The following is a 22,948-nucleotide window of genomic DNA, read 5'->3' on the forward strand; positions in this document are numbered from 1 at the left end:
GTCATTTCAGTGAAACTACGTTGAACCAACGTGGAATAGACATTGAATTGACATCTGTGCCCAGTGGAATGTGATGTATTTATAATTATATCAGGTAATATGCAGTCCACAAGAAACCGCAACAGATAACTGAATATTTAAGATACTAATTGCATAAACAAGGTAACAGGAGTATAGTACAGTAATAAACCAACCTCATTAGAACAACCCTTCTATATGTAATGATTATGCTACCATAATCGTTTCATTAACTCAGGTGATCTTAAATTCACCAATGTGAAAAATAATAACACTTTTGCAGACTATAGTGGTTGTTTAGAAATGTTATTTCTGTCCAAACTGGGGACCTTAGGGTCCACTCTTCCCCTTCTTCAAACATAGGACTTTTATTGTTTTTCAGCTTATAATAATGAATAATAAACACTTTTAAGAAGAACCCTACATTTTTCCCTTTTCCTTATTTTTCTCACTTTTTCCTCCATTTTCTTCTGCCCTCTTCTTCCCTTTCTTTCTCCCTTCTTCCATATATTATATTATTATATGAATTAGTTTTTCCTGACCATGTGCAAACCTGAGACTGAATCTAGGGACCTATAGGAAGTGATGTCAAGGGGATGTAGTTTCTTTTTCCGCAGGTGTGTGTTGATCATTCAGGCTGCATTTTAATAGCTAAACAGACGAGTTTCATGCCACTTCATTCCTTTGCTGGAATGGGCCCTTAGGGTAAACACATACCCAATACAGGAACCCATTAACACACACACACACCCTCTCCAAGACAATCCCCACCCTTAATTTGTCCCTACATTGACTCTTTAGCTATTTATTTGACCCACGGTGCATATACATATACATCCTGCTCCTTATGCCCGCTGGCTGCATCCACGTATTGTGTGATATCCTGTATTAGGCCTACACTACACTAGGGTCTTCCTGCCATCCTCTGGGTCACAAGTTCACATACTGAGGTGATGTAGGCTATATTTCCCCACATACTCCTCAAAAAGTTGTATTCATCCCACAGTATCTCTAGAGTATGTGATATTTGGTGTGTGTCATCATATTTAATTGTTTTCACCATCATACTTTTCCTTGAAGTGCAGGTGCGTTACGTCTCCAAATGCCACCTGTCCCTCCACATCCGGTAGGCTACATCTTGGTCCATAAATTAACTGATTTGGTCAATACCGTAGCCCACAACTCAGGTCCTGATTGGCACAAAAGGTACAAGGGGCGCGGCGTTGAAGTGCGAGTAGGCGTGGTAAAACTATCCAAACAGTCCTTGGTCAATGAAACTGAGTGCTCGAGGGCTGGCGCTCTGGATGAGGTGGGCGTTCTGTAGCGGGACGGGAGGGGTCTCTTCCACTTAGGCAGCAGAGTGAGATATTTCGACTCGAGCGCAGTGAGATGTGTAGCGCAACACAGTGATACCTGCTAATATCATTGGAGACAAGTTTGGAAAACAAGTGCTGAAGTTTGGAATAAAACGTCTTTGTGGTTCTCCAAGTGATACATTTGGTCGGACAAAGGAAAGCGTAACGAGTTTCCCAAACTTTGGAGAGAGAGGAGTCTAAACCTGTTTTCTTCCCCGACATTAGGACCCTGAGAGAGGCTGCATGAAGAGTGGATACTGTTTTTATTGGATTTTAATCTGGACATTATTTTCCTAAAATGTCCTCAAATTATTTCGCTTCCAACTGCTTTTATTGTATAGAGAGACGCGGTGACCGAGGAACGGGCGACTTCACCTGTCATGCGGAATACAAACTGTAGGAATAGGAAATTGTTTCTGGATTAAGCCTGCGGTTACAGTTGTTACATTTATTGGCGCGTGACCTAACTGCAAGTGAAGGGGAAATTAATTTTCAACTCATGTAATTGTAAAGCTTGGTGAATGATTTACAATTCGACCTCTCTATAGCCTCGACTTGGTGCTTTAGTCGATCTTTCGAAATCCTCCCAAAGTTTTAATTGATTCGTTGGATAAAACAACAGTCAACGTTTATTTAGATTTTTTTCCGGACCTTTACTGCATTTATAATCACCATGGTTCATTCGAAAGGTGCTCATGCGGTTGGAACAGAAACTTGCGGTCTGGAATGACATTTGTCGGTGATTTGTAGAACAGAGGACTCTGGACATGCTGCTGGAGCAATTACGCTCTCCTGGGATTTCATATTTCCGAGATGCAGTCATAAATTATAGGAAGAACTGAGCTGAGAAAATACTCAAGTCTACAGCACAATTTCAGTAATATTTCTACCTATATTTATTTCCGGAAATATCCCACTTTCCAATGGCGACCACAGTAAAACCCCAGCTATGCGGTGTCGTCCGTTGGCTGCTCGCGTTGCTCCTCTCCCAGCTGCCCCGGCTCGCGCATGCTGCCTCCAAGGATATAGTGTGTGAGCCCATCACGGTGCCCATGTGTAAGGGCATCGGATACAACCTCACCTACATGCCCAACCAGTTCAACCACGACACCCAGGAGGAGGTGGGCTTGGAGGTCCATCAGTTCTGGCCCTTGGTCCGCATCCACTGTTCCCCAGACCTGCTATTCTTCCTGTGTTCCATGTACACCCCAATCTGTCTGCAGGACTACAAAAAGCCCCTGCCCCCCTGCCGCTCTGTGTGTGAGCGGGCCAAGCGAGGCTGCTCCCCACTCATGATCCAGTACGGTTTTGAGTGGCCAGAGAGGATGAGCTGTGAGCAGCTGCCTCAGCTGGGAGACGAGACTCTGTGTATGGACCAGAACAGTAGCGAGACCACGACCCTCTCCCCTCTCTTGCCCAAACCCACCCCCAAAGGCACCCGCCGCAGGCAGCCCGCCCCCAAGCCCCCTGTCCCCCAGGAGTGTGACCGGGACTGCCGCTGTCGGGATCCTCTGGTGCCCATCAAGAAAGACGCCCACCCCTTATACAACCGGGTCCACACTGGCCCTGTGGATAACTGTGCTCAGCCCTGCCACCACCCTTACTTCTCCCAGGACGAACGCACCTTCACCACCTTCTGGATCGGCCTGTGGTCCGTCCTGTGCTTCGTCTCCACCCTGACTACCGTGGCCACCTTCCTCATCGACATGGAGCGCTTCCAGTACCCTGAGAGACCCATCATCTTCCTGGCTGCCTGCTACCTCTTTGTTTCCCTGGGCTATATTATACGACTAGTGGCGGGTCACGAGAGGGTGGCGTGCGCTGGGAGCGGAGACCAGCAGCACATCCTGTATGACACCACGGGCCCCGCCCTGTGTACCCTGGTCTTCCTGCTCATCTACTTCTTCGGCATGGCCAGCTCCATCTGGTGGGTGGTGCTCTCCCTCACCTGGTTCCTGGCCGCGGGCATGAAGTGGGGGAACGAGGCCATCGCTGGTTACTCTCAGTACTTCCACCTGGCTGCCTGGCTGATCCCCAGCGTCAAGTCCATCGTGGTCCTCGCTCTGAGCTCTGTGGACGGAGACCCAGTGGCGGGTATCTGCTACGTGGGGAACCAGAGTCTGGAGAGCCTGCGGGGGTTTGTGTTAGCTCCCCTGGTGGTCTACCTCTTCACCGGCTCCCTGTTCCTCCTAGCGGGCTTTGTGTCTCTGTTCCGCATCCGCAGCATCATCAAACAGGGAGGGACCAAGACGGATAAACTGGAGAAGCTGATGATCAGAATCGGATTGTTCACGGTGCTCTACACGGTTCCTGCTACTATAGTCGTAGCCTGTCTGGTGTACGAGCAGCACTACAGGCCTGGCTGGGACCGGGCTCTATCCTGCTCCTGTCAGGCTGAGAGACAGAGGCTGGGTCTGGGGCCCGACTACGCCATCTTCATGTTGAAATACTTCATGTGTCTGGTGGTGGGGATTACATCCGGCGTGTGGATCTGGTCCGGGAAGACCCTGGAGTCGTGGAGGAGGTTCACCGCTCGCTGCTGCCCCTGCTGGGCCTCCAAGCCCACCGCACCCCCCTCCATGTACAGTGAGGCCAGTACGGCCCTCACGGGACACCCCAGTGCGGCCTTGCCACCAGGGTCCTACCACAAACCTGCCCTGCCCTCACACGTGTGAATGGGACCCTTGAGGGTAGAGGAGCCACGAATGCACGTGTCCAGTGATAGCCCCCCCTGTCCTGTGTGTGACTGTGAACATGCCTCACCTGGACATTGGACAAGATGGTGACTGTGATAAAGCACCATACAAATCTCTGGAAGGAAAAGGGACAGAGGACAAGGAGATAACCAAGTAATTCCACAGGTTGTAAATACAACATTTATCGACCAACCAGCCTCATTAGCTCTTCTTCTTGGAACACACAGAACAGACACAAATGTGTTTTAACAGGAAAGAAATGGGACGTTTGTATCATATGAACACTGTGGTACTTCTGGTGCGCCTTGCTGCTTTGGTAAAGTACCACTACTTCAAAAGACCCACTAGAACATTCTCTCAGAGCGGGAAAATTGAGATGTGTTTTTATGTGTATAAACCAGTACTCCTGTCGATCTCTCTGGACCATTAGAGATGACTCACTATTTATTCCTGTATATATATATATATGATGCTCTATAAAAGACTATGGATTGAGCTGGCCCAGAATGCCCCCATTATCCAGGGTATTATTCATTGTGGACACTGGGTCCGTAATGGGTGAAAACAAAACAACTCGAGTAACACTGATGAAAATATGTAATTTTTATTTTCAGCACGATCCCCAGTGATTTGAATCACAATATTCTGTATGAATCAAGTACATGTTTGGTGTATCTGTGGTATGGATGCGTTTGTATGCTGCTCGAGTTGAATCAATCAGTATGTACCAATGCACACAATATTTGCCCTATTCTGCCTGGTAAAATCCAGCTTGGTTGACTGGCCGGTCTGTGAACAACCTAGCCGGTCAGTTCAATAGTAGGATGAGGATCTCTAGCCCAACTGTTGACCAGTTGCTGGACTGGATTTATGAGGTAATCTGAGTATGGATGTGTAGCAGTGTACCAGTAAACGACAGTTATAAAGTCTATACTTTTCTCAGAGTACTATTTTCGTTTAGAAATCAATGTCAAAGGTAGCCTCTAAAAACCACATACCCCATAATAGCAATTGCAGTGAATTTAGTGCTTTGGAATAGCCTTGATATAGAACATGTTGTAAGCGGTTTGGAGGGACTACTGTCTGTCTGTCAGATCAGTCTCCCAGGCCAGAAGAGAGTAGTCTCAAAGTGCACCTGGCTTTCGCACCTATGCCATTGTTACTACCTACCCCTAGTGGTACACACAGGAACTGTTCACACCAACCCAATCGTGAATTTATGTATCCCCTACGGCTCTGTATACATTTTCAATGACCGTGTCAGTACCCATCTTGTGAGTTTTACAAGTCAGAGGTTTACAAAAAAGGGCAAAACATTTCTGTTCAATGGTATCCTGCAGACATCAAAAACTGTCTTCTCACAAGGGATATACTGTCATCTATAGGAATTGTGGTGGACAGCCAGAGCATGGTTAACTCTGGGTGAACCAAAACCTTGTCCAGTTGCCGTTTTCTGCCTTTCTACTGTTGTGCTTGTCCAAGTTGTGTCGTGTGCTTCATTGTTTTTCTAATCAGACCAATGTGTAAGTGGTCCAGTGTCTGTCTGTTTAATTTATTAGCATGTTTCATCTGTGTGTGAGTTATACCCCATCATTTGTACATTTGCTTTGGCATCCTTCCTTAGACAAGTCTGGACTGCAGCTTTGTGTCTACTTAATTCTTCAAGAATGAAATGTCAGATTTAAAAAAAAATAGATATTTATGAAAATGCAGTTCTCTTACTCTTGTTTCATTTGTCTCTGACTGGTAGAGAATAAAACTGTGGACCAATCTGTTTCTGAGTATGTGTCATTTTATGTAAAAATGTATGTTTTACTTTAGACAATGCGCTGTGCCACTCTTGCATAGTCTTGTCTCCACTCCAATGAAAGTCACAATGATTTGTTTCATGATTAGTGTTTATTTAAAAATACTCCACCTGCAAATTATTACAGAAAAATGTCACAGCTAGCAGCCTACATAGTAAGCAAAAAAAAACTAAAAACTAAACAGAAAAAGACTCAAGTCTCTTTTCTTTTCTCTCTGTTGTGAATAAGTTATTTTGCACAGGGTCTGGGATCCGGCATCGGAGTATGGCTGTCCAATAAGAGAACAGCGTTCAAGTGACAGATTTCCAATGAGAGAACAGCGCTGTAGTGTGGCTGGCCTATGAGAGTACAGCATTGGAGCGGTGGATGCCCACCAGGTTGTCAGCGCTAAAGGACCTCATGGCTGCTCGGCTCAGATCCTTGTACTTGTCCTCACACAGTCTGGAGATGGCCTGAACACACACACACACACACACACACACACACACAGGGATGAGTGACTAGTCACTGTGGCTTCATACCTAATGCACTGGTTAAATTCCCTTTTTACAATTCCTATGTCTCGCTCTACCTGCTACTATCTTTGACGTATTCTCCAACCTCTACTAATACCTGTAAGCTCCATCATAGCCCTCTCCCACCCACCACCCGTTTACTACCCCTCATTGCTGTACCTCCAGTTTCTGTGCCCTCTCGTTGCCGAGTGGCTCCAGGGGGAAGCTGAGGTTGTTGTCGTCGGCCAGAGAACGCAGGTCGAAGTAGTACTTGGCGTAAACACTGGCTGGAACATTGATGTTGAACTGCAGCAGCTCCAGGAAATGGCGCTCCATCTCGTTCCTGACACACACACAGACAGACAAAGAAACATGGTTAATATACACATTCCTAGTAAAAGTTGCTCTTAGGCACAGCTTTAGGATCAACCTCCCCAAATGAAATCCTAACCCTGACAATCAGTGGGGGAGAAATGCCAAATGGACCTTAGATCAGTGATAGGGGTATCTTTATCCACAGGTCAGCCCTCATAGGGCATCAGTCTAATCAATAGCAAATGCCACTTGTCTTTCCCTGGAGCAGCAAGGAGAAGGGTGCATGAGGGCTATTCACTCTAACTGTCCTGCAGTGAAGACCATACTGGCTCTCTACAGGTTTATCATGTCTCTCCCTGTACAGATCCCCTTCATCATCCTCATCACCACGACAATGAATAAGAGCTGCAAGCTGCTCACCACGGAGACAGCATCCAGGATGCTTTGTGGGAAAGGTGACATGAGAGGGCCAGGGTGGCTGAAGGCTGGGGTGTGTGTGTGTGTGTGTTTGTGTGTATTGGAAGGATGGTCTCCCAGGGAAACTAATGGAGCGGGCGAGGGCTGGGGCCATTATGTAGGAGCGGTGAGAGCCACTCCAGACCCTCCCTCCCCTTTCCTGCCACCACCTCACCCCGCCAATCCCTGGCCCTCGGCCCAGCTCACAAAGAGCACTTCAATGGAGGAGATGAAACTAGACTGCAGACCGAGTACACACACACACAGAAAAACATAAACACGTACACAAGTGCACACACTTAAAAAAACAAGAGACATACAACACACTCCACCCCAACCCACTCTAAAACCTACTAGAATGATGACCAGTAGTATAGTGAGGAGCAGCCTACTGATTGCTTTGAGATTGCCTTCTGTATACAACCTCACTCAGCCTCCCTGCCTCTCTCCCTCTGTAGTCTCCTCTCAGTCTGATCCTAAAGCAGGGGCCCACATCACACAGCCCTGATCAGAGCTAGAGACTAGACAGGACTACTGCACCAGTCTACAGACAACAGCCCAATTAATGATCATCAGACCAGGGAGGGAAGGCGGCGGCGGTCTACGTCCGTTCTCCACGTCTGTTCTCCACCTGACATGACGACTCAAAATAATGACTACCAATGAGCCGCCTCCTTCAATGTGAAAAGAAGATATCTGAACCAGCACAGTACGGTTCAGGTTGGCACAATAGTGAGAAAAGGGTGTCTCCCCCCCACACACACAGTATTGTAATGACTCTATATAAGTGATATAACTGTGGCAGACGTACATGTCCTCCACGGTGATGTCTTTGAGGATCTGGCAGTAATCTACGTTCCAGACAGCCTGGTCATCCCACACCTTGGAGGCCAGCAGGATGGCTCCCAGTATGATAAGCTTCCAGTTACACGGACAGATGTCCATCTCAGCGTAGGTCAGCAGACGCTCCAGGTACACCTGGTGAGGTAGAGGGGTCAGAGATGTTAAGGTATGCATGTGCTGATAAACCTGTGGTGGCTATTTCACTTCAGAAATGTGATTGGCACAACAAAGAAAATCAGTAGGCACAATCAGTGGGTAACGGCATGTTATTGATGATATGCAAATGTGAGTAATAGTACTAGACATGCTTGATTTATTAGGACCAATCACACTGTAATAATCAAATGCAGGTCTACTCTATTCATTGATATAAGGTTCTGTTCACTTGACTTGCATTGACGATAGCTCAGCCTTCAACACCATAGTACCCTCCAAGCTAATCATTAAGCTCGAGGCCCTGGGTCTGAACCCCGCCCTGTGAAACTGGGTCCTGGACTTCCTGACGGGCCGATCCTTCCTTCACTGATCCTCAACACAGGGGCCCCACAAGGGTGCGTGTTCAGCCCACTCCAGTACTCCCTGTTCACCTATGACTGCACGCCTCCAACTCAATCATCAAGTTTGCAGACGACACAATAGTAGTAGGCTTGATTACCAACAATGACAAGACAGCCTACAGGGAGGAGGTGAGGGCCCTGGCGGAGTGGTGCCAGGAAAATAACCTCTCCCTCAACAAAACAAAAGGAGCTGATCTTGGACTTCAGGAAACAGCAGAGGGAGCACGCCCCTTTCCACATCGACGGGACCGCAGTGGAGAAGGTGGAAAGCTTCAAGTTCCTCTGCGTACACGTCACTGACAATCTGAAATGGTCCACCCACACAGACAGTGTGGTGAAGAAGGCACAACAGCGCCTCTTCAACCGCAGGAGGCTGAAGAAATTCAGCTTGGCCCCTAAGACCCTCACAAACGTTTACAGATGCACAATTGAGAGCATCATGACGGGCTGTATCACCGCCTGGTATGGCAACTGCACCGACCGCAACCGCAGGGCTCTCCAGAGGGTGGTGCGGTCTGCCCAACGCATCACCGGGGGCAAACTACCTGCCCTCCAGGACACCTACAGCACCCGATGTCACAGGAAGGCCAAAAAGATTATCAAGGACATCAACCACCCGAGCCACGGCCTGTTCACCCCGCTATCATCCAGAAGGCGAGGTCAGTACAGGTGCGTCAAAGCTGGGACCGAGAGACTGAAAAACAGCTTCTATCTCAAGGCCATCAGACTGTTAAATAACTACCACTAGCCGGCTACCACCCGGTTACTCAACCCTGCAACTTAGAGGCTGCTGCCCTATATACATAGACATGGAATCACTGGCCACTTTAATAATGGAACACTAGTCACTTTAATAATGTTTACATACTGCTTTACTCATCTCATATGTATATACTGTATTCTACTGTATTTTAGTCAATGCCACTCAGACATTGCTTGTCCTAATATTTATATATTTCTTAATTCCATTCTTTTACTTTTAGATTTGTGTGTATTGTTGTGAATTGTTAGATACTACTGCACTGTTGGAGCTAGGAACAAAAGCATTTCGCTACACCCACAATAACATCTGCTAAAAATGTGTATGTGACCAATAAAATTTGATTTGCTGTGCTTTGTCAATGGTTTCTATTATTCTGCTGCCCTCTGGTGGTACATTAGTGCAGATGCAGGTTAATACAACAATACCTAGTGGAATATATATCTACAGTATCCTTTCACATTTGTTGATTAATCATGTATTAGCTGCTGATACATGGGTGTATTATGGGTTTTGATTACGATTGTGTTGTTACTCACTGGACTGGACTCACCAAGGTGACGATGGCACACTCTGCAGTGAGCTGTGCAGCGCTGAACAGAGTTCTGACAAAGCGGTAGATGAGTTTGTGCTCGGGGTCTGTACGAGAGTAGTCATCTGGAACCTGCTCTCTCTGAAGGGAGAAGACAGTGTTAGACACAGATACAATATACACCAGTGGAGGCTGCTGAGGGGAGGACAACTCATAATAATGGCTGGAATGGAGTCAATGGAATGGCATCAAACCATGTGTTTGAAAATATTTAAGTAATTTCTCAATTTAGGTGAACTAACATCAAACCTAATGGGTTTATGCCGAGTTTCCTACTAGCTAAACTAAATCATATTCAATCCCCCTGCAGTGGTGTGTTATGCTGAAGTTGGAGCTAAAGGGGCACTGGTCTGGGCTATAGCATACAGTTGCAGTGTAAGGTCTAGAAGGGAGTGAGGAGACTAGCTGATGCGAGATATTGATGTAGACAAGGGCAGACACACCAGTACTGCCAACAGTACATCCACTGCAGACCTCTGTTTGGATGTAAACCTATATTAGAAGCTATTCTTTGGAATACATAAGATTCTGCAAACCCAGAGTGGATTATGGCAAAACTGGAACTGCCCACTCACCGATAAGGGGTGCATCTTCTCATCGAAAATGTCCAGTGACCTGTCGGAGTCCCTGAGAAAGACAGAGAAAGAGTGTGAACACCTCTACTATGAACCACACTGTCCCTAACCCCAATTCACAGACATTTTGCAAGGCCCAGAGACCACCAACGGATCCATAATACCTTCTACCCATGTACACTCAAACTGAACAAGTCATAACACGGCCACTCACCTGTTTTTAATGTGGTAGTATATCGCTAGTGTAACACTGGAAGAGGAGAAAGACAGAATTCATTAGAGCAGTGTTCAACTAGAAAAAGGTACATTTCCTGTATGTGCATATATGAAGGAAGCAGGTACCCACCATTTTATCGTGTTTTTCATGTTAGGCTGGCTGACCGTGCTGTCATCTATAAAGATGGTGGAACAGGAACTGTACTTCTTAGAGAGAGGGCCAGGAGAGGTCTGCAAAAGGAAATGTGACATTCAGTGGAAGTTGTCTTGGAAGTCAGACAATGCTCTATTGAACCCTATCCCTTTGAGGTAATTGATGCAAACACTAGCCTGTGGTGGCCATAGCCAAATAATTACATCACCAATTGGTTGCAGTCACTCCTGACAAACTACTTCCAAGGTAAAAGGTTTGGTTTGAAATGTGGGTGAACTAGGCTATGTAATCTTGGGTCAGAGTAGTCGCTCTATAATACAGAGCTGTAGTTAAGGCAGGACAGTGGACACACATAAAACCTTCATACCAGGTCTCCTGTTTAATTGTGTTTGTCTTCTAGCTGACCGGACACCACAGCCACTTACTACAGGGGCTACAGTCTGTTCTGTTCACCACAAGCACATAGGCTACATGAACACACACACACAGAGTAGGGTATTTGACCAGGTCAAAAAGGCTTGGCACTTAGCTAGTTTCCACAGTGGGGGTATAATATTATAGAAGGCAGAGTAAACCAAGGTAAACAGGGAAGCCATAACGCCAGCCAACCCTCTGCTCAAATCCTAGAAAAGCTGACCAATCAGAGTTACATTTGCATATGTATGAATTTGGTGTTGTCTTCCACAGAGTCGGGACACTAAATGTTTTGGTGTCTCATCTGCCAGAGCCACAGTGCATCCGATGACCCCAGGTGACAATGACAACATACAGCTAACTCTGGAGCATGTGATGAATGCAAGCTCACACACACACACACACACTTCACATAATTGTCATTGGTTGACACAATCTCAACCTAACCATTAAATACTTACATGACCAACATGGTTTATGTGATTGCTTTTCCTCTTGTCTCGCACTGGAAGGAAAAAGAAAATAGGCCATGTCAGACAAAACAGTCAGGGAAAGCATGAGTAACAGTCACATTGAAAGGGAAAGCATGAGTAACAGTCACATTGAAAGGGAAAGCATGAGTAACAGTCACATTGAAAGGGAAAGCATGAGTAACAGTCACATTGAAAGGGAAAGCATGAGTAACAGTCACATTGAAAGGGAAAGCATGAGTAACAGTCACATTGAAAGGGAAAGCATGAGTAACAGTCACATTGAAAGGGAAAGCATGAGTAACAGTCACATTGAAAGGGAAAGCATGAGTAACAGTCACATTGAAAGGGAAAGCATGAGTAACAGTCACATTGAAAGGGAAAGCATGAGTAACAGTCACATTGAAAGGGAAAGCATGAGTAACAGTCACATTGAAAGGGAAAGCATGAGTAACAGCCACATTGAAAGGGAAAGCATGAGTAACAGCCACATTGAAAGGGAAAGCATGAGTAACAGCCACATTGAAAGGGAAAGCATGAGTAACAGCCACATTGAAAGGGAAAGCATGAGTAACAGTCACATTGAAAGGGAAAGCATGAGTAACAGTGACATTGAAAGGGAAAGATTGAGTAACAGTGACATTGAAAGGGAAAGCATGAGTAACAGTCACATTGAAAGGGAAAGCATGAGTAACAGTCACATTGAAAGGGAAAGCATGAGTAACAGTCACATTGAAAGGGAAAGGATAAGTAACAGTCACATTGAAAGGGAAAGCATGAGTAACAGCCACATTGAAAGGGAAAGCATGAGTAACAGTCACATTGAAAGGGAAAGCATGAATAACAGTCACATTGAAAGGGAAAGCATGAGTAACAGTCACATTGAAAGGGAAAGGATAAGTAACAGTCACATTGAAAGGGAAAGCATGAGTAACAGTCACATTGAAAGGGAAAGGATAAGTAACAGTCACATTGTGCTTATGAGAGAGCAAAGGAGAGTCACTTACAGTAGCCTAAGTATCATCTCTCTACATAGCGTGCTAGAGCAGAGACATTGGTGGTGGAGAGGGCGAGTTACCGCCGTACCAAGTAGCTAAAGTGCATAAGACGAGAGTGTGAGACGTGTGCCGTATGGGCTCTCGTGACATCATGATCATGTCTCTTGTGTGATGATGTGATGCGAGCAGAGTAGATTACTTACACTCACAGTCTGTCTGGGACTTGCTGAGGAAGATGGTGCTGGCTCTGGCATGGTCCGATGGGTGGGACTCCTGGGCCAGTTCTGGAACACACAAATACACCATGGACCAATACAAAACAGAGTAGATAACTGCCTGTGTAAACTATCTTAGGTCACCTGAGGCCAGTGAGAGGAAAATGAGACCTGATGCTCCATAAATGACTAAAATGTAAATGTAATACAGACAGTACAGTGATCTGTACAGGACGTCACTGAAACAATTGAACCATTCCTGTACTGCCGTATCTGGGATGAATGCATGCCATTACCCAATTAGATGAATGCAAATGTGTGTAGGAAAGCCAGGCTATGTAACCAAACATACTCTTGGACAGCAGCATTGCATACTAAATGACGCAGATCAATTTCATGATCTCATTTGCAACCACACCACATAACGGGTTCACTACACACAGGTTCAACGGTTAGGCTTAGCAATTAGACACCCTGAACCAACCATAATGCATTAACAGCTGCCTCTCTGTCTGGGATTGTGAGCCCCTGGTCTGGAACGTGGCAGGCAGGGCCAGGGGGTATCAGGTCAGGTGGGTTGGCTTAGCAGAGCCAGCGTGACCCCTGCCCACTCAGGCTGTGGCTCTGTGGCTGTGGCAAGGGCGCGGGGATGGTGGTATGGGACTGGCAGGGAGGGGGCAACAATGAGGCCTTTGTCTGGGGTCGCTGGAGAACACTGGGTCCTCTCTCCTTAAGCTCCACCCACACTGGCCAGCATGCTGAGAACCAGAAGGGGGAGCAGAGAGGAGGGGTGCCCGTGCCAGTCATGCCTGCCCATCTGCAGACATGCTACCGAACAGAGTGTGTGCTTTGCAGAGCATAGAGAAGCATCATGGACAACTTGGACCAACCGGTAATATAAGCAATTTTACATTACAATAGGCCTTTAATCTGTTACATTCACTGATAAAATGGACTCAATTTGACCACTAAAAATTATATCTGCCACTCTGCAAATGGTGGCCCTCAAGAGCTTTTGACAGTGATTTGGTGGTCCCTGAAACAGAAAAGGTTGGGAACTGCCAAGGTAGACTAGGTTACAACACAAAATACAGCGCGACATACACACTTCTGCCACTACCTATCAGATAAATGGCACTCAGATTAGAGTATGTCAGACACCATCATGTGATTACTGCATCCTAGATAAGATCCCAGCCACACAGCTCCTCCCTCCACCAATCACACCCTGACCTCTGCATGGACTGGAGTCTTCCTGCCGGGGAATCCAATGCACGCTGAGCACTGTCTGTGCCCATCATGGTATTTCTGTACCAGCTCCACTGCTCCAGTTTAAGAGGTGTGCCACTGCCATGTGATGCCAGGGAATGGGATGTGGAGTGGAGTTGGAGCCAGGCGGGCATATCTCAACACTAAGGGGGGCAAGCCGTGGTTGGCATGTTACCCACTACTGCAGTAGTAAGCCTATATGAGAATCTGCCATGCCCCTGGACCTACTACTCTGCTGCAGTAGTGGGTATAGGTCTGGATCATAACCAGTTTTCATTCAAACTGGATACAGGATTACTTCACTCCCCCCCCCAGGACACTTGTTCACGTTGTCTATAGGTTCTGCACGTGTGCTGCACAAAAAAAAAAGTCCCTGATATTCACACCTCTACTCAATACAACACATTGAATTTAAACTTCACACTTAAGTGTTTCCCCTAGGATTTTTTTCAGCAGCAGTGGCAAAGTTAGCATGGGGGGTGGCAGGGCGTGGTAGTGGCCAATGGCGCAGTCTCCGACCGCAAATTTTAGAGGCCCTCCTCTTGGCCGCAGGCCCTCCTCTTGACCTCATGCGGTCTCTTAGACAAATTTCAGTCAGGTTTCCGACCTCACCACAGTACTGAAACAGCCCTGATTAAAGTTTTAAATGATATACGGCTGAATACTGATTCTGATAAAGTAACAGTTCTGGTTCTATTAGATCTCAGTGCAGCATTTGACACTGTCGATCATGGAACACTTATAGATAGGCTGGAAAAGTGGGTAGGACTCTCCGGGACAGTCCTTGATTGGTTTAGATCTTATCTAGATGGCCGGAGTTACTTTGTCACCATTGGTAATCATGAATCTGATAGGGTGGCTATGACATGCGGAGTTCCACAGGGATCAGTTCTCGGACCGATTCGGTTTAATCTCTATATGCTACCGCTGGGCCAAATTTTACAGAACAACAACATTAACTACCACAGCTATGCTGATGATACTCAAATATATATGGCTCTCGAACCGTATGACAACAGCTCAATAGACTCTCTATGTCACTGTATAGAGCACATAAATACCTGGATGAACCAAAATTGTCTACAATTAAACCAAGATAAAACTGAGATTATTGTGTTTGGCAACAAAAATAAACAAGTATTAGTAAAGAGCTGGATTCTAGGGTCCTTAAAACCAGCGATCAAGTGCGTGTTCTGATAGACTCAGACCTCACATTTAACAGTCATATCAAAGTGGTCACCAAAACAGAATTCTATCATCTAAAAAATATAGCCAGAATCAAAGGCTTGGTGTCCCAAAAAGATCAAGAGAAGCTCATCCATGCTTTTATCTCTAGTAGGGTTGACTACTGTAATGGCCTCTTAACAGGACTCCTGAAAAAGACTAAAAAAGCTGCAGCTCATTCAGAATGCAGCTGCTAGAATGTTAACCAGCACCAAGAGAACGGAGCACATCACTCCGGTTCTTAAATCTTTACATTGGCTTCCAGTCAGTTACAGAATTGATTTCAAAGTGGTGCTTTTAGTTTATTTATCTTTGAATGGTTTAGGACCCGAGTACATGTCTGATATGTTTGAAGAATATAAACCGAGCAGTTCTTAGATCCATGAACACAGGTCAGCTAGTAGAGCCCAGAGCCCAAACTAAACATGGAGAAGCTGCGTTTAGCACTGATGCTGTACACAACTGGAATAAACTACCAGAAGATCTTAGATGTGCCCCAAACGTATCCATTTTTAAATCCAGGTTAAAAACACTTCTTTTCACGTGCCTACGACTGAGCACTTAAACTTAACCACACTGTTTAGCCTTATAGCTTCCTATGTTTTTATTCGATTTTTAATCTTTATATGTTTTTTTTATTATGATGTTTTCATTATTTTTGATAAACATCTTTGTAAAGCACATTGAATTGCTTAGATGTATGAATTGTGCTATATAAATAAACTTGCTTGCTTCAAATTGGTGAATATCGACGAAAAGTGGCGAGTTTGCATCCGTATCACTATACTTAGGTGCCGATACAATTTGTATTACGATTCTATTAGGTATTATGATTCAATACTGTGATTTTATTGGTCCAAACATTGATCACCATATGTCTGCTGCAGAGAGACAAGAGATAGCCATGAGAAAACAACGTACTGAAAACAAATTGGCTCCCTATTTAAAATGAAGATGAGAACAAGTTATGAACAAAAAAAAATACTGGGAGTTTTGGTGCAGTCAACTAGTGCAAAAATAATATTGCGATATGCAACTATCGATTTTTCCCCCCCATCACTAGTAATCAGCCATCAAGTAAGAACGATTATAGGCTTCTTTACTGTCTCCTTGTGCAGAAATGTGCGTTGAGCCCTAGGCTCTAGGTGGAAGGGATAGCAGTAGTAGACAGGCAGGCAGAGCAGACAGCATTAATAAACGCTCTATTGATTATTAGGGCCATTGCTGCAGCTGTAGAGGAAAGTCCTTGCTGTGAGATCAATGGCCTATTGGCCTTCACAGTCCAGACAGCAGGATGGGTGGGCTGCCTGAACCAGGGTGAGCCGGCTGTGATGGTGATGTAGTCTATTATGCTCCAACGTGTCTCCGGCGCTAGGCCGAAGATGAAGAGCGCAAGTCTCTGAACATGGTGACTGCGCTCTAAAACGTTTCATTTCCTGGCTCTCACAAGACAGACAACACTTTGGCATGAGTGGCCCTTATCAGGTGATCTACCCCGCAGTTCAGTCTATACCTCTTTATCCTCCACCTACAGCTGGTCCTAGACCTGTGATGAAAAGCTGGAGGACTGCCTTTATAATAGTGCTGAGCGATTAGCGCTTTTTGAGGTCGGTTCGGTTATTAAAAAATAATCAAGATTTTTGATTTCGGTTTCGATAATTGTTTTTAAACATTAAATGCACTATGCATTATGTGTGTTGAATGCTGTAACACAGAATAAAACAATTAATACAAGTCCCATGATGGTAGTGACTGCCCTACCCATGACTGCTTATCACTTATCAGTTATTCACATTTCTTTAATAAAATATTTCAGTTGTGTATATTACATTTGTTTTATTTGATAACTTTATTATTTCATTCCAAGTCATCATCTCATCTCTATAGAGCTGCTGCCTATGCTGTCTGACAAAATCACTATTTTAGTAGTTCAAAGTAAATAAAGCATACTTTTATAACTGCTGAATACCAACTATCAATCACTTAGATAATGTATTTTCAGGTAAAGATACCTCACGAAAAAACTGCTCTCTTGATCAAACATTCTTCTGTCTCCTATGTAGCAGGCGTAAAAGAAACAGACCGGACAAGTTTAGCAGTGCATTGGATTATGGTCATTGTAGTTAATTATCACGTTTCCTGCACTAATCTATGTAGAACATTGGCCTGTTGGAAACCACAACTCCCTACTACATCACACCGTTTGAGCTTGATCTGATTTATCTCTAGAGAAACTGCAGCACACTGAGCTCACAGAAAAAAAGACGAACAAAATGGAATTCAAATAATTGAACCAAAGTCGGTCAATTAGTTATTTAAAAACCGAAAAATAACCAACATTTCGGTTAATCGCTCAGCACTACTTCATAAGGACACAAAGAGGGACTGACCATCTAACTCTGACCCAGGGTCAGCCTTACAACAGCTGGGTCCACCACACTAGGCTTAGTGCTAGTAGACTGGCAGGCCCTCTCTCTCTGGAGTCAGAAATAAACCAGGGGAGCTGGGGAGTGGGGAAAGTGCTCTCTCAAGGGAATGCCTCCGTCTGTTACAGTAGGGTGGGTGAGGGGTTGCAGTGATCAGTGGATATATCAAGGATTCCTTCATCTGTTTATGGCAATGACTGCTAAAACAAGACATCCTTGTAACATTGCTGCAATTCTTCTTTCATGAGGAGGATATCCCAAGCTGAAAGGCAAGTAATGAAATCACATGGGTGTCATCCATAGACACAAGGGGTCTTACACTCACTGAGGCTTAAAATAGTTATACTGTAGCTACATAACACTGCTTCTCAGAGAACAGTGTTCATAGTATTGGTTTTAAACAGCTTTTCCACTTGTATCTGACGTGTGAGTGAGTGAGAGAGAGAGAGAGAAGCAGCTGTCCTGTGGTATCATGTCGTCTGGATGCAAGGGATATCTGGGAGATTTGGGGAATAGATTCTTGGGGGGTCTCTGCCATACTCCACCAGCCAGCCAGAACATTTTTTACATTTTAGTCATTTAGCAGACGCTCTTATCCAGAGCGACTTACAGTTAGTGAGTGCATACATTTTCATACTGGCCCCCCGTGGGAAACAAACCCACAACCCTGGTGTTGCAAGCGCCATGCTCTACCAACTGAGCTACAGGGGACTACACGCAAATGGCACCCTATGCCATAGTGCAGTACTTTTGACAAGGGCCCATAGGGCTCTGGTAGTACACTAAATGTGGTCCTTTGTAGCTCAGTTGGTAGAGCATGGAGCTTGTAACGCCAGGGTAGAGGGTTCAATTCCCGGGACCACCCATATGTAAAATGTATAAATGCATGACAAAGTCACTTTGGATAAAAGCATCTGGTAAATGGCATACACTCACTAGCCAGTATATTAGGTACCCTCATTTACTACTGGGTCAGACCCCCCCCTTTACCTCCAGAACAGCCTGAATTCTTAGGGGCATGGACATGTTGCTCAATTGGTATCAAGGGACCTAACGTGTGCCAGGAAAAGATACCCCACACCATTATATCAGCCTGTACCGTTGAGACCAGGCAGGATGGGGCCATGTTGTAGATACTGGAACCAGCGCACCTGGCACAGACAACCATACCACACTCAAAGTTGCTTAGGTCACTCGTTTTGCCCATTCTAACGTTCAATTGAACAGTAACTGAATGCCTTGATGCCTGTCTGCCTGCTTTATATAGCAAGCCACGGCCACGTGACTCACTGTCTGTAGGAGCGAACCATTTTTGTGAACGGGGTAAACCTAATAAACTGGCCACTGAGTGTGTATTATAATAGGTTATGCATCCCAAATGACACCCTATCTATCGCCTGACTGGCTGAGCTAGCTGGGCTGTGGAATGGCTCAGTTGGTAGAGCGTGGCATTTGCAACGCCAGGGTTGTGGGTTCGATTCCAGTATAAAAAATAAAAATGTATGCACTCACTAACTGTAAGTCGCTCTGGATAAGAGCGTCTGCTAAATGACTAAAATGTAAAATGTAAATGAATGCCCTCATCACTGGGATCAATGGTGGTGGCAACACCAAAGTTGAGCTCCTCTGCTCTCAACCAATGGGGGGCCTGAATGGATGAGTGCATAGTGCCTGATGTTGGCGCAAAAGGAGGTGTGTGGCTGTGTGTGTTTACCCCAGGGGTGCAACACCATGCAGGGCCTAAATCAACAGTAGTAAAAAAAAAAACTGTAAACGACCAGTGTTTAGATCAAATACCCCTCCTACCCAGGCAGCCTCATCACACCTAATTTTATGTGCATGTAATTCAATTGGCTACAGATCTGAGGGAGGTGTATGAGAAATAGTGTGTTCAAAAGACTAAATGGGTGTAAAACTTAAACCGGAATATTGTACCTTTAGTATCTCTACGGCAGCAGCTAATGTAAATGTGCATTTGGAGGATGTAACCTGACAGGCGATGTATTGAAGTTACTGCAGGTAACAATTGAGAGCATCCTGTCGGGCTGTATCACCGCCTGGTACGGCAACTGCACCGCCCGCAACCACAGGACTCTCCAGAGGATGGTGCGGTCTGCCAAACGCATTACCGGGGGCAAACTACCCGCCCTCCAGGACACCTACAGCACCCGATGTCACAGGAAGGCCAAAAAGATTATCAAGGACATCAACCACCCGAGCCTCTGCCTGTTCACCCTGCTATCATCCAGAAGGAAAGGTCAGTACAGGCGCATCAAAGCTGGGACCGAGAGACTGAAAAACTGCTTCTATCTCAAGGCCATCAGAATTAAGTTGCCATCTCTAGCACATTAGAGGCTTCTGCTGCCTATTGAAATCTCTGGCCACTTTAAGAAATTGAACACTAGTCACTTTAATAATATGTATATACTGTATTCTATAATATTCTACTGCATCCCAGTCCATGCCGCTCTGTCATTGCTCGTCCATATATGTATATATTCTTAATTCCATTCCTTACTTAGTTAGTTTTGTGTGTATTGGGTATATGTTGTGAAATTGTTAGATATTACTTGTTAGATATTACTGCACTGTTGGAGCTAGAAGCACAAGCATTTCGCTACACCTGCAATAACATCTGCTAAACACGTGTGTGTGACAAATAAAATGTGATTTGAGGTAAAGGCAGAAGACAGGAAGAGAAGAGGGCTAGGATCTCTTATCTCCTTGGAGGTGTTCAGATACAAAACAAGAACCTGTAGTGCTTTTGTATTTCTAGTAAGCACAGTCAGTCACAGTGACATTCTGTTAACATTTCCAATCCCACTTATGCGGGCGTGACACCTACCGTCAGGCACCTCTCTATCGCTAATGTGCTGCAGGTACGGGCCGGTGTCGTCACTCACGTCCGTGCTTAGTTGGTAGTTTTCCTGGCGGTCCGCCAATTGCCTTGGTAGTTTTGGGCTCCCCTCCGGGGACACGCAGCATGCTATCGTATTCCCCATTACACACTAGGGATAACCTCAATACTATTTTACATCCAGCGTAGTGCAAAATTCCTTAAAAATCAAGGATGCTTGCTAGCCTTAGCTACCAACATACGCTTATGATTCACCTTTAAAAAAAAAAAAAAACGTCTAGAATGAAAACAGAGAAATGCTTCAATTATAAACAAAGTTGCTGCCAAGGAATATCAATAATTTGCACTTCTGCTCGCATGTGCTCCTTCCGCCCCATCCATTAATCAGATTGCTGGCTGTGCAACAAAAATAAAAATCGATGTTTGTTCGAGTATGCTACATTATTTACATAGAGTAAAAACAAGGTTGCTCGCTTAACTCCAGAAATAATTTGTAACACCGAGGTCATCAAGAAGCTGTTTAAACCCGAGCAATACAAGTGGTTGCCCATTCATCCATTGAACATTCCTTTACATACAAAGTCAGCTAGCCAGCAAGCTAGCTAGCTGTTGCAGCAACGGAACATTGTCTGTAGGAGCGATTAACTAGCGACCTAGCTAGTCCCTTTAAACAATATAACAACTACTCCACGCATACGCAACTAGTTTCCAGCCGTCGATCCCAAATAGTTTCCAAACAGGGATTCCCAATTGTCCGAGGTAAATTTGATCTCTCACGCCAGTCCCTTCTTTGATTCCCCACCCGCCAGTTCTGCGTACCGCTCCTCGCCACCACCGCCATCTGTTCCGAACACCACTACCTGGAATGCACAGTTGTTCCAACCACTTACAGAATTCCTTAAATTACTATTGGGCGTGTAATCAAAACGAGGTGAATTTCTCAATGGTCATGGGTTCAAAAATGTGTCAGTTGAAATAAATTCTGAACAATAAATATATTCAGAGCACACATCTTCATCCTTATTGGTCTTTAAAATATGAAGAATGAAGAATAACAGTCTCCCATCGTTCAATGGGCGGATTCGATCATTCTGAGCCGCGGGACACCAGTCCATGGCCTGTGAAGTGACCGGGCAATGGCGGTGAGGCATGAGTGCCCTTCTCAAATCGAACAGTAATCTGCGTCGCTTGGTCATGTTGTCAACAAGGCAGCATGGTGCATCGTGCAGAATCATAAAACATATATTTTCCATAAAATATACACTCACCGGCCAGTTTATTACTAAAACGAATGCAATCAACTTTCACCCTGTGCAAAACACGCCAACCGAGCGCCCGAGACAGATTAATCGAATCCCCTCATTGTACATGTCAATCAAGTTATTCCACCCATATAAGGACAACCTCTTGTTTAATCGTCTATTTGATTGGATAAAAACCAAGGAAAAGGCCGTACCTCAATTATTCTTCCAGAAACAGTGCCTTTATATTGAGCTCTTCATTCTGAACATTTTACAATTCTAATTAGAAGACGCACAGGTCAGAAATTATAGACACAGGGTTGATACCATTTTGATTCTGCTGCAATTTTCAAATATCACTGTATAAATGGACATACAATACCATATGTAGCTATCAGAAGAAACTCAGGCAGAGTTACAAGTGGGCCTTTGAGTTGGATTAAAGATCCTAATTGCGTACTGTTGTTTTGATTGATGTCACTTGTGTGTAATATCATCTGGGATCAATTGATTCTCTATACCATTGTCAACCCAGCTATTAACCATAAGAGCTTCGTCAGCAAGTCTGTATCTAGACAATGATGTATGTGATTAATGACCAGTGTTTGGGAAGATATTCTGAAAATATAGTTTACCAAACTACCAATTACTTCACACTGGAAGAAGTTAAGGTGCACTAAAGCTAAAAAAATATATAGTTCACTACATCCAAACGACTTTGTGAAAAATTATCAAATGTAAATCTGAAATGTTATAGACGACAAATTGCAATAACTAAATTACAAATAATTAATAATTTAGCCTATTAAACACAAAAACGATTTTCAAGTGAGAATCAGGAAGGTTTAATGCCGAAAAAGAAAGGACATTATTGCCTATTTTACCCATATTTTCTAATTATTTTGCCAAAAGAGTAGTGTAGTTCCAGTAGTTAGCTACACCACTACTTGACAAAAAAAAAGTGATTAACTACTTAAATTATTTCTAAAGCGCTT

General features: G+C 44.8%; 2 protein-coding genes across 3 annotated transcripts; one reads left to right on the top strand and one right to left on the bottom strand.

The window, feature by feature from the left end:
• The first annotated feature begins 1,337 nt into the window (after positions 1-1,337).
• LOC121537062 (frizzled-5-like) lies at positions 1,338-5,841 on the top strand. Its single transcript, XM_041844815.1, has one exon. It carries the CDS (start codon positions 2,297-2,299, stop codon positions 4,046-4,048), a length of 1,752 nt encoding a protein of 583 aa, XP_041700749.1. The 5' UTR covers positions 1,338-2,296; the 3' UTR covers positions 4,049-5,841.
• A 108-nt stretch (positions 5,842-5,949) lies between these two features.
• LOC121537063 (cyclin-Y-like protein 1) lies at positions 5,950-21,799 on the bottom strand. Of its 2 annotated transcripts, none has more exons than XM_041844817.2 (10): positions 20,701-21,799; positions 12,931-13,005; positions 11,715-11,758; positions 10,816-10,916; positions 10,684-10,719; positions 10,470-10,521; positions 9,856-9,975; positions 7,954-8,120; positions 6,552-6,714; positions 5,950-6,329 (listed from the first exon to the last, which is right to left on the bottom strand). In XM_041844817.2, exons 1-10 carry the CDS (start codon positions 20,855-20,857, stop codon positions 6,216-6,218), a joined length of 1,029 nt encoding a protein of 342 aa, XP_041700751.1. In that variant the 5' UTR covers positions 20,858-21,799; the 3' UTR covers positions 5,950-6,215. The 2 variants fall into 2 exon arrangements, with proteins under 2 accessions (XP_041700751.1, XP_041700750.1); XM_041844816.2 differs by having other exon boundaries at positions 12,925-13,005; positions 20,701-21,798.
• Positions 21,800-22,948: the final 1,149 nt, after the last annotated feature.

This window comes from Coregonus clupeaformis, chromosome 23 (assembly GCF_020615455.1).
Source record: "Coregonus clupeaformis isolate EN_2021a chromosome 23, ASM2061545v1, whole genome shotgun sequence".
NCBI lineage: Eukaryota > Metazoa > Chordata > Actinopteri > Salmoniformes > Salmonidae > Coregonus > Coregonus clupeaformis.

What these genes read in the sequence shown, in the direction of transcription:
- LOC121537063 (XM_041844816.2), bottom strand. Translation starts at nt 20,857, where the DNA reads ATGGGGAATACGATAGCATGCTGCGTGTCCCCGGAGGGGAGCCCAAAA. An exon ending in ACATAAACCATGTTGGTCAT is followed by an intron (nt 10,917 to 11,714) that starts GTAAGTATTTAA and finishes TTCCTTTTGCAG; the next exon opens with ACCTCTCCTGGCCCTCTCTC. An exon ending in AGAGGGCACAGAAACTGGAG is followed by an intron (nt 6,330 to 6,551) that starts GTACAGCAATGA and finishes GTGTGTGTTCAG; the next exon opens with GCCATCTCCAGACTGTGTGA.
- LOC121537062 (XM_041844815.1), top strand. Translation starts at nt 2,297, where the DNA reads ATGGCGACCACAGTAAAACCCCAGCTATGCGGTGTCGTCCGTTGGCTG.